Here is a 17,325-nt window from a genome sequence, read left to right on the forward strand (position 1 = left end):
GATCCCAACCAGTTCCTCTAGTCTAGGCTTTGGGGAGTCACAGGGACCTTCCAGCCCCAGTCTCCTCAGTGCATGCCACCACACTTCATCTGTTTGGTTTTGATTTTACATGGCTTCTAAGGATTGAACTGAGGTCCTCACACCTGTAAGGCAAACACTTTATTGACTGAGCTATTTCTCCTTCCAGCCCTAGGTTTGATTTTTAGAATAAAAGGGCTGTTATGTGGGCTCAGAGGCTTTTTCTAACAGGTCGTGTGACTAAGGAGAATGGTTTCCTAGCTATCGGTAGGTGTACTTCTTCTCTTAAAAGGAGTTTTGGGGAAAATAAGATAAATATAGTACATGTACACTAGGATTATCAGCCTTGGAATGTGACTGATCAGTACAGAAAAAGCTTGCAGAAAGATACGGATTTTTAGTTTTTCCTGAATTTGAATGATTTTAAGTTCTATCCTATGACAAGATGCCAGAAGTAGACTCTTCTAAGCACAGGGGTCAGGCATCCAACTGGAACGCTGCTTTATCTTTCCATGTTTCTTCTCTGCGTGTAATACTTGATTTTGGAAGGGCTAGGGTCTGGCCTTAATTTTGCAGAGACTTCTTCCTGTGTCCAACACATCAGACCTACCAAATTGGATGAAGAACCGGGCATTGTTCCTCCTGCCACTGATAAGAAAAATGCTGAACCGTAAGTTTATTCCAGAGAGACAGGCTGAACGCAGGGTAGACAAAACATTGGTAAATGGTGTCATGTCTTCCTGTCTGTCTATGTAGTCATTTATTATATTATAGTATATTGATTTCTCTTAGCTCAGGGAAGATGCCTCTTTGAGTTGGGAAGGAAACAGGCAAGGAGTTGGATAAAATGACCTCAGGAGACCTTAGGAGGCCTGGCACTTCTATGTGTCTTTGGGGATTGAACTGTTTCTAGTGCACACTGTACCACAGAGCTACCTCTCCTGACTCAAGTCTAGAATTCCTGTTTTGCTTTTAACCCCTGGTTTCTTTTTCAAAGACTTGGCATGGCAAGTGTCTCTCTGAAGACTTTTTATTTAAACAATATCATTTTCAGAGAGAAGGTAGTAACTCCTGATACTCCAAAGATTGCATCTTCTTTAGAAGAGGAAGTGAATTCTGAGATGGGGACATCTAAGCTAGGCCAGCCAGTTACTGAACCCTCTAAGAAGAAATTTAATAGACTTTCTTTAAGCAAACAAAAGGAGAAAGCTGGTAAGTATCATCATATGGGTTTTAAAAAAGGTTCATTTTCTATTTACATATGTGTGTGTGTCTATGTGAGTGTATACCATGTATGTGTGGGTACATATGGAAGCCAGAGGAGGATGTTGGGTCCCCTGGAGTTGCAGTTACAGGTGGTTGTGAATTGCCAAAAATCAGCTCCTCTCTCTAGATCCCAGATATCCTTTAAACTTTTAAAAATGTTATCATTAGAGTAGGACATGTACATGCCATGGTTCATGTGTGGAGGTCAGAGAACAATTTTTGGGAGTCAGTTCTCTCTTTCTACTGTGGCTTCCATGTAGCCCAAGTCAGTCCTCCTTTGAACCCTGGTTCAAGTTCTTTTTCAAGAAATTAGAAAATGGGACACTAAGCAACCTACAACTTCCTGCCCCAGACTCGGGGCTTCCTGGTGACTCTGTCCCTGGTGACTCTGTCCCTGGTTTTATTGTCTGAAGACATTCTCACATCTCCCACCTCACAGTGATTCACTTTGTTTTTCCAGCAGATGAGAAAATGGAGAAGATCCAAGATGGACGTGAGTGCAGTCTGAAGGAGAAACAGAAGATAGTGATTCAGGATCAGTCTCAGATCAGAGGCCACCAGAAAGAAGAGGAAAGTGGTTTTGGTGAGCTCAGCTGAGTGTGGAGAAACTTGAGCTGAAAATTCAAGATGGAGGAGATATGCAGTACATGTGATGTTAAAGGAAACCACAAAACTGTTACTTATCTTGCACAGTTGCTTCTTAGGAGATAAGGAAAGAGGAGGAAGTAGAAAGACTTCATCTATTTGGTTATTTATTCACAGAATCCACATTCTGCACCTGGTGTTTTAGATGGTGTCCAGAAGGAAACTAAGGTTGGCTCAGCAGTGGATCAAATAGTTAGGAGAGGGTGGTGGAATGGTGTCAGTTGAAGGGAGAATTTCATGAAAGAGAGAGGACCCAGTCATGGCACACACACAGACAAGTCAGAGGTTCAAGATTTGAAAATGTTCAAGTACATCGCAGTCGATAAGCCATCAGGGTCTTAGTGATGGCTGCTGTATAGGTCGGTCAAGGTGATTGGCAGGCTAGAGTTGGTTAAGAGCTGGCATTAAGATCCCTGGAACTCAGACCTGGACGCAATAGCACACACATATGTAAATGAAGAGTTGCCACGGGGAGATAGGAGGTGGAGACAGGAGAATCTCCTTAAGCTAAGTAGCCATAAGCTTAGCCTGGCATATACAGGAGGGGAAAAAAAAATGAGAGACCATCTCAAAGAAGGTAGAAGGCACAGTGTAGTTGTCTTTTGACCTCCACACACATGCTGTGGCATGCACATGCTTGCATTTTCATACAGCATGCATGTTCCCACATCCACACATACAATGATAGAACAAAATAACAACAACAACAAAACCAAACAAAGAAATGATGAACTGGGCTGGGTGTGGTGGCTTATACCTTTAACTTCAGTACTTGGGAGGCAGAGGCAGGTGATTCTGTGTGAGTTCACAGCCAGCCTGGTCTACGCAGTGAGCCCCAGACAGCCAAAGATACGTACTGAGATCATGTCGCAAAAATAAACAACAACCTAGAATGCTTAGTATAAGAACCAGTGAAATAAAATTCAGCTAGTGTCTGATGATGTGTCTATATGTACATAGTTTAGTTTTTTCTTTGTGTGTGTACATATGTGTATTCATGTTGTATTTGTTCACGTGTGTAGATACATACACAATCATATATATGTGTAGGCCAGAAGGCAACCTCAACTGTTGTTCCCCAGGAACTGTCATTTGTTTTTGTTTTTGTTTTTTTTTGAGATCTTGGGACTCTCATTAGCCTGGAACCCACAAAGTAGGCTTAGGTTGGCAGTGAGCTGCAGAAATCTACTTGTCCCCATCTCCCCAGTGCTGATTGCAGATATTTGCAGTGTGCCCAGAATTTTTAATGAATGAATAAATGTGTGTGTGTGTCTGTGTGTGTGTGTGTGTGTGTGTGTCTGTGTGTGTGTGTGTGTGTGTGTGTATGCTCTTGACACATACAGAGGTCACAGGACAACTTGTAAGAGTTGGTTCTCTCCACCACATGGGTCTCAGGGATCAAACAGATAGTTAGGCTCAGTGCCAGGTTCCCTTACCTGCCGAGTTGTCTCACTAGCCCAGTGACCACCACCACCACCATCATCATCATCATCATCATCATCATCATCTTCTTCTTCTTCTTCTTCTTCTTCTTCTTCTTCTTCTTCTTCTTCTTCTTCTTCTTCTTCTTCTTCTTCTTCTTCTCTCTTTTCCCATAGGTTCTGGACATTGAGCCTGAGCTCACCATGAGAAGTACTTTACTGACTGAGTCTTCTCCCCATCCCTGTATTTACATAATTGTTATTTTAAAAGCATAAATTGGCTTGCATGTCCTTGGAGAGGCACTCTAGAAAGACTAGGCATGGTAGGAAACCCACACTTGATACACATAGAGAAGGAGCTGGGAGTGTGATGTCTTTAGGCAGTCAACTTGGGTAGGGCTTAAATCACTCAAAGGGAAGAGCTAAATAGATTTTTTTCCTGTTATAATGATTTATTTATTTTCTTTACATCCCAATCCCAGCTTCCCCTCCCTCTTCCCACCCAGTCCCTCCCTTTCAGCTCCTTTCCCTATACCCTCCCTTCCCTTTCTCCTCAGAAAAGGGGAGGCCTCCTCTGGATATCAACCAGCCTTGGCTTATCAAGTTGCAGTAAGGCTAGGCTCATCTTCTATTGAGGTGAGACAAGTCATCCCAGTTTAGGGGAAAGGGATCCAAAGGCAGTGTAGTCAGGGACAGCCCTGCTTCTGCTGTTAGGCGTCCATAGGAAGACCCAGCTGCACATCTGTTACATATGTTCACAGGCTCTAGTCTGTCTTCCATGCATGCTCTCTGGCTGGCCGTTCAGTCTCTATAAGCCCCTATGGGTCCAGGTTAGTTGATTACAGGTTTTCTTGTGGTATCCTTGACCCCTCTGGCACCTTCAATCCTTCCTCCCCCTTTTCCACAGGATTTTCCAAGCTCCACTTAATGTTTGGCTGTGGGTCTCTGTATCAGTTGCTGGATGAAGCCTCTCTGATGACAATCGTGCTAGGCTCCTGTCTGCAAGTATAGCGGAATATCATTAAAAGAGTCAGGGGTTGTCCCCTTCTCATGGCATAGGTCTCAAGATGGACCAGTCATTGGATGACTCAAATTCTGATCCATCTTTTACCCCTACACATCTTGTGGGCAGGACAAATTGTGGGTCTCAGATTTTCTGGCTGGGTTAGTGTCCCAATCCTTCCATTGGAAGTCTGCCTGGTAACAGGAGATGGCCAGCTTCCTATCCTCCACTGCTGGGAGTCTTAGCTAGGGTCATTCTCATAGATTCCTTTGTTCTAGGTTTTGGAAATAGGAGGTAAAAGGTTGGGGGAGGACACAGGGAGAGCATAGATTATTTTAAGAAAGAACTAAGAAGTTTGTAAATGAACGATTCTTTTTGTTTTTTAAAGTTGCGGAGGAAAGGAGAGCCTTCCTGGTACAGGATGTAGAAAGGGACTGACTATCATAAATACAATTTGTAATAAATGTAGTGAAGGAAAAGACCATTTTGTTATGAATAGAAACAGTGGAGCCCTGAGTAACATTAGGCCAGCCCAAAAATGTATGCCTAAGGTAATTATGTTTCAGTTAAAACCTGAAAACTGACTACAAGTTATCTAAGTGGAGGGTACAAGAAAGTTTTAGGTAAGATAAGATTTGTTATAGTCTGGGTATTGAAAGAAAGCCAATGTGATTGGAGTTCTGAGATCAGGAGGTATGGGGCGTGCTTTGGAAAAATGCAAAGAGATAGGCAGTAGCTCGATTAAAGAAAACACTGCAGACTAGAGAGTTGTCGCAGCACCTGCAGAGAACCTGAGTGTGAGTCTCACCTCACAGCCACCCATGATTCCAGCTGTAGGGGATCTGATGCATTTTTCTTGCCTTCATGGGCACATGCACTCATGTGCAAACACAGATACATACATATACACAGATATGTAAACATAAATTGAATAAAATCTTTGAGGGTTTGGGTGGTGGTGGTGTATGCCTTTAATCCTAGCATTCAAGAGGCAGAGGCAGGTAGATCTCTGTGAGTTCAAGGCTAGCCTGGTCTATAGAGCTAGTTTTAGGACAGTCAGAGCTCTACAAAGAAACCCTGTCTTTAATGATGATAATGACAACAACAACAATAATAGATCAAATCATTGAAAGAAAAATACCTAGTATTGAGAATTTTATCTTAAGGGCAATAGGAAGCCACCGGGGGTTGTTTCCAGGTGGATGACATCTTCAAATTAATGTTTGACAATGACTCATCAAATGATGAATCAATGACTCATCAACGAATGGAGCACTTAACGCTTGAGCACTGGTGTCAGAATGTGTAGTAGTGGCTGGGGTTAGGATGATGAGAGCAGGGAAGTGTATTGTTTTATAATATTTTAGAGATAAAATAGAGATAAGGACTAGGTAATGACTGGTAATTGGAATGTGAGAGAGGAAAGTATCAAAAGAGGTTGGTCTCTGTTATCATCATTTACATGACAGGAAATGGGGTAGAAGAGGACACCGTGGGAGAAGAGTAGATGCTTTGGTTTGGGTGTATTAAATTTCAGATCTGTATGAGACTCAGATCTGAATCAAGAGTCAGGACTGGGAAAGTAGCTCAGTGGTGGAGCTTGTGCTCAGCACGTACATGGTTCTGGGATCAGTCCGCAGAACCACAAAAATTAATCAGAACAACACGGCATGAGAAGATAGGGCACAGTGCCTTATAGGTGTCAAAGAGCAAAGTGGTACTTAATTCATAACAGAGGCCGAGAGTATACAGCTGTGTATTGTCAGGTATGAAAAATAGATTTCACAACTATGGGAATGGATGAGCTCAGCTTAGAGGAAAGTGGTGTGAGAAAAACCTTTGAGCTTTGGAACCCTGACTTTGAGGCTGGCTGGAGAACATAAGAACTGAGCAGAGGACACTGAGAAGAAGCTGCCAGGGAGACTCGAGGGGCAGGAGAGTGAGCTGTCGGGGAGGACGGGACGCCAGCGCCAGCCTTTCAGGTCGGGGCAGGTGCTGCAATGCTGTGTGTGCTGGCGACATGGTCTCCATTGCCATTCAGCCACACACAGGGGGAGCATCAAACATGTTTTTCCTCTCATTTTTATTAGCTCTTTGAGAATTTTTAATATATTTTATCATAGTCACTTTTCCTCAACTCCTCCCAGATCCAACCCCACTTCCCTACCCACACAATCTTTTGTTCTCTGTCTTTTTTAATCATCAAGTACAAAATGTTTCCTGTTCTCTCTTGGGATGTGGCTTTCCACAGGGGCTTCACTCTTAAAGAAAACTGGCTCTCTTTCCTTAGCAGCTATCAAGCTACCAATAGTTCCTTGGGTAGGGGCAGGGCTTAATAGCCACTTCCCCTCTCCATGCTGGGATTTATTCTGGCTTGAGTTTGGAAAGGCTTATGCATGTTGTCGAAACAACTGTGGATTCACACATGCAGCTGCCTTTCAGTGTCTGGAAACCAGCCTCTCTCCAACTCTTTTTTTGTTGTTTGTTTGTTTTTTCGAGACAGGGTTTCTCTGTATAGCCCTGGCTGTCCTGGAACTCACTTTGTAGACCAGGCTGGCCTCGAACTCAGAAATCCGCCTGCCTCTGCCTCCCGAGTGCTGGGATTAAAGGTGTGCGCTACCATGCTCAGCTTCCAACTCTTTTTTCTTTTTTCTTTCTTTTTTTTTTTGTTGGTCTTGTTAGGTCACTTCTATAAATACCAAACTATTAGGGAGCAATTGCGTTGGTAATTTTTTGTTTGGTTTGTTAGTTTTTGCTTCGTTTTGTTGAAAAGACAGGACCTCATGCATCCCCAGCAGCCTTGAACTCACTCTATAACTGAGGGTTACATTGGACTCCATATCCTCCTGCCTTCTGAGTGCTAGGAGGGCAGCCCTGAGCTGATGCACCAAATTAACAAGGTGCTAGTGATGGGACTCAGGGCTTCGTGTGCACTGGGCAAGCATTCTATCAACTGAGTTTCATCTCAGGCCCAGCAACTGTCATTTCTTTTTTTTTTTTTTTTAAACTTTTTTTTTTTAATTAATTTATTTATTATATGTAAGTACAGTGTAGATGTCTTCAGACACTCCAGAAGAGGGAGTCAGATCTCGTTCCAGATGGTTGTGAGCCACCATGTGGTTGCTGGGATTTGAACTCCGGACCTTCGGAAGAGCAATCGGGTGCTCTTACCCACTGAGCCATCTCACCAGCCCGCAACTGTCATTTCTAACTAATACATCATACCCAACTAGTATTTTTGTTTGGTTTTAAATTTTATTTATGTGTGTGGACATTTTGCCTGCATGTATGTCCAAGCACTGTGTCCATGGTTGGTGCCTAAAGAGGACCAGAAACGGTCAACTCTCCTTGAACTGGAGTTACAGATGGTTGTGAGCCACCGTGTGGGGGCTGGGAATTGAACCCAGATCCTCTGGAAGAACAGCAAGTACTCTTAACCACTGAGCCATCTCTCCAGCTTCTAGTATTTTGCTTTAAGACCTGACTGTAAGTTACCTTTTCTGAATTGTTCCAGTGGGATCAGATTATACATGGGTAAGGTGTGCTCCTGCATTTGAACAGGTTTTAAGGTAAGAATTGACAGTGGGTACAATTTTGACAAGGTACACTTACAGAACTGTTGTTTGGTGATATTAAATCTCTCTGTGTGTGTGTGTGTGTGTGTCTGTCTGTCTGTCTGTCTAGGCTAGAGATGAACCTTAGGTGTCTTCCTCAATCACACTCCATCTTATACTCTGCGGTAAGGTCTCTCATTTAACCTGGACATCACTGATTCAGCTAGCCTTGCTGGCAACGAACTCCAGGGATCCTGTCTTTATCTTCCTAGCACTGGGATTGAAGACGTACACTACTGTACCTGGACTTGAACATGGATGCTGGAGAGCCAAACTCTGGTCCTCGTGCTCTCGGTGGATGGGCAGGCTGGTGGGCTGGAGACTGAGATACAGTCAGAGCTGCAGGACTCTTTCAGCAAGTGAGGTGGAGAGGACAGGGCATTTTGTGTCAGAGGATGTTACGACAAAGACTCAGAGGGAGTGTGTGCTTTCTGATATGACTGGCTGGGCCATGCAGGAGTGGGAGTAGGGTATGGAGGTCTATGGAAAAAAGCCAAGAAACCAAGATGGGGTGCTGGTGAGGTTTTCCTTGATGTGGTATCATCTGAACTGAAGGCTGGAAGAGGAGAGGTAAAGACTGAGTAGGATGCCACCATCTTTACAAGGGAGACACAAGGGCAAGATAGTTTCTGCAGGAGAGAGAGGCCCAGAGGCAGGGAGAATAAGGTAATGTTTGGCCCACTTTCTGCCTTGAGATGTGGGGAATGTGAGAAGGAACAGACTCCACTTAGGTAGCTGAGCTGCAGGTTGAGTGGGGACAGAGTCATTGGTGGTCATCCAGGGATCACAATGACGATGGAGAGCCATGGAGATGGCTTGGTCAGTAAAGTGCTTGACAAGCAAGCATGAGGGTCTGAGTCTGAGCCTTTATTAAAACCCCTGTGATAAAGGTAGGCCTAGTGATGTGTGCCTGTAATCTCAGTACTGAGGAAGCTCCGGGTTCAGAGAGATCCTGCCTTACATATAAGGTGTAGGGGGCTAGAGAGGTGCCCAGTGGCTAAGATTTACTGCTCTTGCAGAGGCCTTGAGTTCAATTTCAGTACCCGGGTTAGACACCTCACAACTTTAACTTCAGTTCCAGAGGATCCAATGCCCATGGCTTTCTCCATGAGCACTGAACTCCATGCACACATACTCCTGTATACACACAATTAAAAATAAAAATAAAATCTTACCAGGCATGGTGGCTCATGCTTTTAATCTGGGCAAATGAGAGATAGAGGCAGGGGCAGAGGCAGGGGCAGAGGCAGGGGCAGGGGTAGAGGCAGACAGACAGATTCTGATTTTGAAGATAGTCATTTTGAGGACAGGCAGTGAAAACTTGTTTCCAAAAATCAATCAATCAATCAATCAATTGATCGACGATTCTTCTTTAAAAGCCCATGTGCATATGTGTACATGCACGCACACTAGAGTGTGTGTCCACATATACTCATAACCCCCAAATCACACAAAAACAGTAAGATGGACCATGATAGTGGAGAATGCTGGCTCTCAACCTCTGACCTGTTTAGGCATACATGTGAGCACACACACAAAAGGAGATGGAGTTCCCAGGAGAGGCGGAATAGAGTTTCTCAAGCTTGCAAAGTTTCAAACAACACAGTGGAAAAGTTTAGAACAGAGATAGAAGTGGAGGTTTGAAAAGTAACTGATGAAAGAGAGCTATGTCCTCTGGGTGGAGCCCAAAGCAAATGGTTAAGAGAGAAATGCAGGGCCTAGACCTCTGTCTTGTGGAGGAGGATCAACTCAGGGCATTGGTGCTAAAGGATTCAGCTTTATTATCTTTTAAAGATTTATTTTTAAACGTGTATGCATGTATATTTTATGTAGATTTGTGTATATGAATGCAGTGCCTTCTGAGGCCAGATGAGAAAGCAGGATCCTCTGGGGCTGCAGTTGTGTGATGCCCAGTGTGGGTGGGTGCTAGGAACTGAACTCAGATCCACAGGTCCTTTTTAAGGGTAGTGTGTGCTCTGCTTTTAATCACCGAGACATCTCTCAGCCCTGCAAGCTTAAGCTTGTAATCTGATAGCAGAAAGATAAATCTGATGAGATTTCAATAAGAATTATGAATATTGTGCAAAAAGGATGCACAATATTTAGAGTATAGTAGATGCTAGCCCAGCACCATCCACCTTTTTCTCTTGAGAGACAGACAGACAGACAGACAGACAGACAGACAGAGACAGAGAGAGACAGAGAGAAGAGAGAGAGACTCCCACTGGCCTGGAACTCACCAACAAAGGCTAGGCTAGTTAGCCACTGAGCCCCAGGGATCTCCCTTTCTCTCTCTTGGTTCCAAGCACCCATCACCCTGGCCAGCATTTCTTTGGTGGATAGTGTGTGGATCTAACTCAGCTCTCCTGCCTTCAAGGGAATCTCTTAGCTCCAAGCTTTCTGTTTCTTTGTGATAATGGGGATAGACCCATGAGGCTTTGCAAAAGTTAGGAAAGTATTCTGCAGAACACTGGGCTACACTTACAGCTCTAAGGCAACCTTTAACGTGGGTTTTTTTTTTCTTTCTAACTTTTAATTTTGTGTATGTGTGTGCAGGAATGTGGGTTTGTGCACATGAGCAAAGTGCCTACAGAGGCCAGAAGGGAGAGCATCAGATCCCTTGAAGTAGAAGTTAAAGCATTAGTGAGCTGGGTGCTGAAACTAAACCCTGGGAAATGGCTGCATGCTCTCAACTGCTGAGCTAAGGCAACCTTTACGTTTGATGTCAGTACAGAAAGTGTCACTTGTGTTTTGTAGAGAGAAATTACAATGGAAGGCTTGAGTTCTAAGGTCAGTTCTGTCACCAAGTTAGGTTGGCCTTCAGTAAAATGTTATCTTTGAGCCTTCATTCTTCCATAGATAATTTAGAGGCTTGACAGGTTAGTGTGCAAGCTCTGAGATACGATTCAGGAGCTGGTGGGAAAGTATATTGCATTTAGTTGGATGGAAGAAGGAAGGGTGTGCTTTTGTCTCACCTTAGTTTCTCTCCTGTCCCAGGCCACTGTGTTATCTGGGTTCAGTGTTCCTCTCCAAAGTGTGAGAAGTGGCGGCAGCTACGTGGAAACATCGATCCCTCAGTCCTTCCAGATGACTGGTCTTGTGACCAGAATCCAGGTAGGAAGGAGTGGAAATGGTTTTCTTTTAGTTTTTATCGCTCCTCTGTCTCTTTCCCAATATGTCTCCTTTCAACTAAGTGCAGCTTAGTTGTGGCAGGCATTGAGGGGTCCTTGTGGGCTCTGGGAAGGAAGGATCTTCCTGTTCGGTGTGGATGAACTGGCATGAAGGATGGCAGGAAGACGTGGGGTAGACTGGGCAGCTTTATGGGTACACTGAGTTAATCCCACTTACGTCAGCATTGCCTGCTCTTGTCAGAACTGCCTGGAATATAGTGTTGCGTTGTGCTGGACAGAGAGGGGATATATGACATGCTAGGAAAGGCAACCGAGAAAGACCCAGTGAGCTTAGCATTCATTCTAGAATGTTTGAGATGGTTTGGGAGAGATTATGACCATCAAGTCCAGAACACTTTATTTTACAGGTGAGAAAGCCTCTTGGAGAAGCTACCCCCACACTGCCCCTCCAAGAGGGCAGAGCCACACTGGGATGTGAGCAAGAGTTTGGAATCTCTGTTTTTGGAGGCAGCGCTCCTTCTCTTGGCTCTAGCTGCATTTCCGGTCTGGGTTTCTGTTCTCCCCTACCTGCAGCCTGCACACATCCCTTTACCCTCTCCTCTTGGTGGCCTGCATGCTAGTTTGCCCGTTGAGTCTCCTGTTTCTGCATTTCTTCTCTTTTGGCAGATCCGAATTATAATCGCTGTGACATTCCTGAGGAGAGCTGGGCAGGGTGCGAGAGTGATGTGGCCTATGCCTCCTATGTCCCAGGATCCATCATCTGGGCCAAGCAATACGGCTACCCATGGTAGGGCACCATGGCAGAGAACATCCTTCCTGAACTTGGGGTTGGTAGAGTCATGCAGGGAGGAAGGCTATGGCAATCCTTTGTTGTAGAGCTGGAGCCTGCATCAGTGAGAGAAAAGATGAGGGCTGAGCTGGAAGGCTTTGGAAGACCAGGTTGCAGGGTGGAGGTGGGATGGGATGGAAAAGTGGGTCTGCTGTTGCTGCAGTGCATATAAAAGAGGGAGAAGGACCTAAAGCAATTTCTTGTTTTTGTTTTGCATTGCTTTTGAAACAATGCTGGAAATTTGAACTGGAAATCCTGCATAAGTTTCCCTAGTGCAAGATTGTAAGGCGAGTGCCACCAGCCCCTCTTCAAGGCATTTTAACATGTTGAGATGTGAGGGCATGCAAAGGGAGGGAAAGATTAGGAGTCACCCTCTTTCCTGACAGTGACCCCAGATTTGCTAGGATGACTGAGACATCTTTTATTCTGCTGGATGTCCTGTCATTTGGTAGTGAGTGCCAGTGGGGACTAACTAAGTGGGTATAGCTTTTGATCTTCGACAAAACATCTTGGTCTTTTCCATGTGTGCATGATGGTGAGGTTGTGTTCTGGTCATAACCCCTTCTTTCCCATCCCTCCCCACTTCTCTAGGTGGCCAGGCATGATAGAAGCTGATCCTGACCTGGGGGAGTACTTTCTGTTTGCTTCTCATCTTGATTCCCTGCCGGTGAGTTTTCCGGTTCTCGCCCAAGTAGGAACACATCCACCCTAACACATTTAGAGTTAGAAATAGATGTAGCCATCGGATACTTAACTGGAGTGGCAGATATGGAGATAAGATAAATACTGACACAGAGAGATGAACTTGTAGTGAGATCCACTTGCTTCCTAGCAGGGCATTTGTTTTGCTCAGTACATTTGCCTGGGGTTCCTGAGGTAAAGCAGAGGAATGGTGGGTGAGCTGGGTAGGTCCAGGGAGCGTCTGAGCTCCAGCATCTTCCCCGTGAATCCTCTACAACATCTGATAAGGGCAAGGCAGAGAGGAGGACAGGAATCCAAACAGTACCACCTTCTATTACAGTCTAAGTACCACGTGACATTTTTTGGAGAAACGGTTTCTCGTGCATGGATCCCAGCCCGCATGTTAAAGAACTTCCAGGAGCTGTCTTTGGAGCTGGTGGTGAGCAAACTTGGGACATTTCTTGTGGTACAGGAAATGGGTTTCTTTTTGTGATTTGTTTGTTTGTTGTGTTTTTTTTCCTTTTTTTGGAGAGGGTCTCAGCCCAGGCTGGCCTGGGGACTCACTATGTAGTTAAGGATGATCTTGAATATCTGCCCCTCTGCCCCTAACCTCCTAAACCCTGGGATTAGAGGCAGGCACCACCATACCATGTTCTCGAGTTGCAGCTGTAAGGGTCCAGGTTAACCCAGGGCTTCTCGGCCTCAGCACAGAGGGCCTCTTGGTCCACATAATCCTTTGCTGTGGAGGGCTGTTCTGCATGAAGTTGTTAGCAACAATCCTGGGCACCACAGTATCTTCTACTTTGTATCTTGTCTTCTTCTAGTGTGATAGCCAAATGATTGTCCCCAAACGTCTTCTGGGAGACAAAGTCTTCCCTAGTTGAGAAGCAAAGTGGTTAGCTAAATCGTACTTTCTCCCTATATTCATTTTTGGCTTAACTAACCTCAAAGTGAGCAGAGGTCCCCCAGCCCAACGAGACAGTCTTTGGAATTACGGAGTTGGGAGAATAAATGTTTGTCATGGGCCTTCTCTTCAATTGAATATTAAACTGCCAGGATTAGAGAAACCTGTGAGAGCCTGAAAGGGGAGTCACCTGAACGTCCATCTTCTTTCCCTTCAAATCCCTGTGTGATTCACTGTGGAGAGGGCACAAAAATGCCATTGGGAAGGAGAGCCCCAAAAGATTAAGAACAGAGTATTGTGTCAGTACCAGGATCTGAAACATCTGTAGCTAAGATAATGTCTAAGTCAGGCGTGATGATTCACATCTATAATTCAGCACTCAGGAAGCTGAGGCAGGAGAATGCTTTGAGTTTGAGGCCAATAGGCTGTAAGTGAGTGCTAGGCCAGACTGATCTACAGTGTGTGAACCTGCTTCAAAAACCAAAAAATGTCTGGGGGGGTAGTGATATGTTGGGATCATGTGTCTAATATTATTACTATTGATTTTTTTTAAAAAAAGATTTATTTTATTTTTAATTGTGGGTATGAGCACATGTATGCAGGAACCTACTACTCAAAACTTCAGCTCTGGGCTGGAGAGATGGCTCAGTGGGTTAGAGCACCCGATTGCTCTTCCGAAGGTCTGGAGTTCAAATCCCAGCAACCACATGGTGGCTCACAACCATCCGTAATGAGATCTGACTCCCTCTTCTGGAGTGTCTGAAGACAGCTTCAGTGTACTTACATATAAATAAATAAATCTTTAAAAAACAAAAACAAAAACAAACAAACAAAAAACTTCAGCTCCCTGAAGCTGGAGCTCCTATGGTAATGAGCTGTTTGATGTGGATGCTGAGAACCTAGCTTGGGTCCTCTGGAAGAGCAGTCCTTAACTGCTGAGCCAGCTCTCAGCTCCATATTGACTAATGAAAAAATTATTAGTCATTTGAAGGTTTCTGTATTGACTATTTTTAAAGGCATATTTATCATCAAGCCTAACCTTCTGTTTTAGAAAAAATGCAAGAACAAGAACTCCAATCAGAAGCTGGAGGCAGCCATAGCGATGGCTCACAGGGCAGAACAGACCAGTATTCAGGTGGGACAATGCTCAGTTCACTCCTGCTGGCCCCATTTAGTCCAAAGGCAGCCCATACCTGCAGACTCACTGCAGGGAGCTGGAGGCCTGCCTTCCCTATTGCAGCTTCGAGCTCACCCTTTCCTTCCTGGCCTGGTCTCCCTGATGCCTAAGGCATCCTCCACTCCTTTCCCTGCCCTTGGACACTTGGTGTCTTCTCTCAGCCCAAACATAGTTTTTACCCTCAAATTCCTCTGGAAGGAGCAGGGTGGGGTAGAGAGTGACATGTGAGTTTCTCTTTCCTAGTCATTTGTTCCATCATGAATCAACTAGAAAAGAGATTATAATTAATCTCCTTTAAAGGTGCAGATAAAGCTTGTGTGATATTTCAAATGATAATGGTTTGGAAAATGAATGCAGCCTTTGTCATAACTAAGGCTAGAAGACAGGGCAAAGCTGTGCCTGACAGGGAGTAGGTGATACTGTTGTCTCTTGATTCCCTAGGAGCGGGTTAACTTGTTTGGTTTCTGGAGTCGATACAATGGAGATGACATCAGTGGGGAAGGGAAAGGTAGGAAGAGGGATGGAGGGTAGAGAGGCCCCTGCCCCAGGACCCAAGCCTGCACTCTCTGCCCCTGTCCAGATTCTCTTGTGACAGTGACCCAGAGAGATGGGGGAGGGGAGGATAAGACAGGGTGTGTGTGAGTCGTGATCAGTAGGACCATGGTGACGTGGGACTCTCCCCAGGACTTAGAAGACATGATTTGAAAATGGATTTCCTGAGATCAGCTCAATTCAACAATGTATCTTGGACACCCAGTCTTCCTTCTTTCCCCTTTTTTAGATTTGACTCTCTGTGAGTCCAACAACCCTGAGTCTTGTCTGGAGAAGGAAGAGAAGGACTTAGAGGAGGAGAAGGAGGAGGAAGAAGAGAAGAAAGTAAATTGTAGAGAGAGTTCTTGTGACTTCAGGATTCCTGTAGGGGTGTGGTTGGCATAGATTCATGGTCCCTGTGAACCATCAGGCCTTGGGGCACTGGCTGGCTGGCTCAGCCCTTAGGATCTCCAGGAAAGAAGGCTTTCCGTCTTCCCCGTGGGACTTTCTAAGCTCTATAGGAATTTCCTTGATTGCAGTTTCAGTTTGTGCTGTGTTTCCCTTGGTCTTTATATAATTCCAGGAAACCCTCAGTTGCTTTTTCCACTCCTTTCTCCGGTGTGGAAACTTCAGATGTCACCAATTTTCTTCACATCACCTTGAAACAATAATTTTCATGTTCTCGTTTAGTTTACCTTCTTCTTTTTTGTGAAAAAAATTTATTACCCCATTTACGTACTTGGGCATGGGAACACATGCCAGAGAACAAGCTGAGGGAGTTGGTTCTCTCTTTCCACCATGTTGGTCCCTCCAGGTGAACTCAGGTTGTCAGGCTTGGAGCCGCTGCACCATCTCATAGTCTCTAAGTTACCTCCCCTGGCCTTAGCTTCTTTTTAAGCATTCAATCCTTGCATTGACTGGTACTAAATAGGATGGCAGGCTGACCACATATTTTTTCTCTGCTGCTGAACCAGGTTGCAGTCAAACCTAGTTTAACTTTCTGAGGCCCACCCATTGTTCTCTAGCACTCCTTCTTCTAAAAAGAGAATACGTGTGCTAGTGCACTCCTGTGCAGGTGTGCATGCATATGTGTGCAAATGCACATGAGGTCAAAGGTTGTTCTCAGGTATTCTTCAGGTGCCACCCCCCCCCATGTTTTGTTTTTGTTTTTGTTTTTTGAGGTAGGTTTGTAGCTTGACCACTCAGATAGGCTGGTTAACAAGCCCCAAGAATGTACCTGTTTCCACACCTCCAGTGCTGGATCACAAGTGTGCTCCATCACACCCAGCCTTTCATGTAGGTTCTGGAGAGTGAACTCAGGGCCTCCAGTTTGCATGGGAATCACATGACTAAAGTGCCTCCTGGTTTCTAGAAAGAGTTTTGTAATTCAGTTTGCTTTTTTCTGTCCTTTCTCTATTGAAGGATCCGACTTTGCCTAGACCCAAGCCAGCTAAAGTGCAGACAAAACAGCCCAAGTCAAGAGGTAAGCAAGACCGCTGGGAAGGGGCAAGTCCCCAGACAGGGAGGGCAGAAGTAGAGAGAGTAAAGCATTGGCAGGTGGTTGTGCCTGACTGAACCATCTTTCTAGGATCTGAGAGAATAGGCCAAGCTGATGCCAGGGTGGAAGATACAGCGCCTCGTTCTTGCTCCCAAAGTCTTTGGTTAAAGGGTTAGGGTTTAGGCTGATTTCTGGGAAAAGACTGGTTCTGAGGAGAACCATAGGAAGGAGAAGCCCTGGGGCAGCAGTGTCAACATGGCTGGAACCGGAAGCCATTGAGGGAACCTGCTAAACAGACTGAGCCAGAGATGTGGAACAAGGCAAAAGCTAAATACATGGCTACCACCTTCCTTGCCAACTGTCAACAAATTTTCTTCATGCCTGGGGTTGGGGTTTATACAGGCCCAGCAGGAGGACCAGATGGGACTCCAAAGAAGAAAACTGTGAAGAAATCTCTGGTCAGTGAATCCACAGTCCCTCCTGTACCCACACTGGGAGGGAAGGAAGAACAGGGGAACTCAGACCTGGACCATCCAGGTAAGCCTCAGAGACTCGAAGGCTGTGGGGAGTAAGGTTCTTGTCTGCCTCTCTCCTCCCTGGGTCATTT

General features: G+C 45.1%; 1 protein-coding gene across 3 annotated transcripts in view; it reads left to right on the forward strand.

The window, feature by feature from the left end:
* Zcwpw1 (zinc finger CW-type and PWWP domain containing 1) overlaps positions 1 to 17,325 on the forward strand; it is a 43,651-nt gene that overhangs the window by 16,609 nt on the left and 9,717 nt on the right. For all 3 annotated transcript variants that reach the window (XM_085837357.1, XM_021163249.2, XM_085837358.1), the window contains 12 exons: positions 595 to 688; positions 1,073 to 1,230; positions 1,745 to 1,867; positions 10,965 to 11,081; positions 11,765 to 11,885; positions 12,519 to 12,594; positions 12,949 to 13,047; positions 14,564 to 14,647; positions 15,131 to 15,197; positions 15,471 to 15,565; positions 16,643 to 16,703; positions 17,121 to 17,255. In XM_085837357.1, the coding sequence (XP_085693483.1) occupies positions 595 to 688; positions 1,073 to 1,230; positions 1,745 to 1,867; positions 10,965 to 11,081; positions 11,765 to 11,885; positions 12,519 to 12,594; positions 12,949 to 13,047; positions 14,564 to 14,647; positions 15,131 to 15,197; positions 15,471 to 15,565; positions 16,643 to 16,703; positions 17,121 to 17,255 (1,230 nt within the window). The remainder of the gene's footprint in view (positions 1 to 594; positions 689 to 1,072; positions 1,231 to 1,744; positions 1,868 to 10,964; positions 11,082 to 11,764; positions 11,886 to 12,518; positions 12,595 to 12,948; positions 13,048 to 14,563; positions 14,648 to 15,130; positions 15,198 to 15,470; positions 15,566 to 16,642; positions 16,704 to 17,120; positions 17,256 to 17,325) is intronic.

This window comes from Mus caroli, unplaced genomic scaffold (genome assembly GCF_978045245.1).
Source record: "Mus caroli unplaced genomic scaffold, Mus_caroli_1 scaffold_4, whole genome shotgun sequence".
Lineage (NCBI taxonomy): Eukaryota > Metazoa > Chordata > Mammalia > Rodentia > Muridae > Mus > Mus caroli.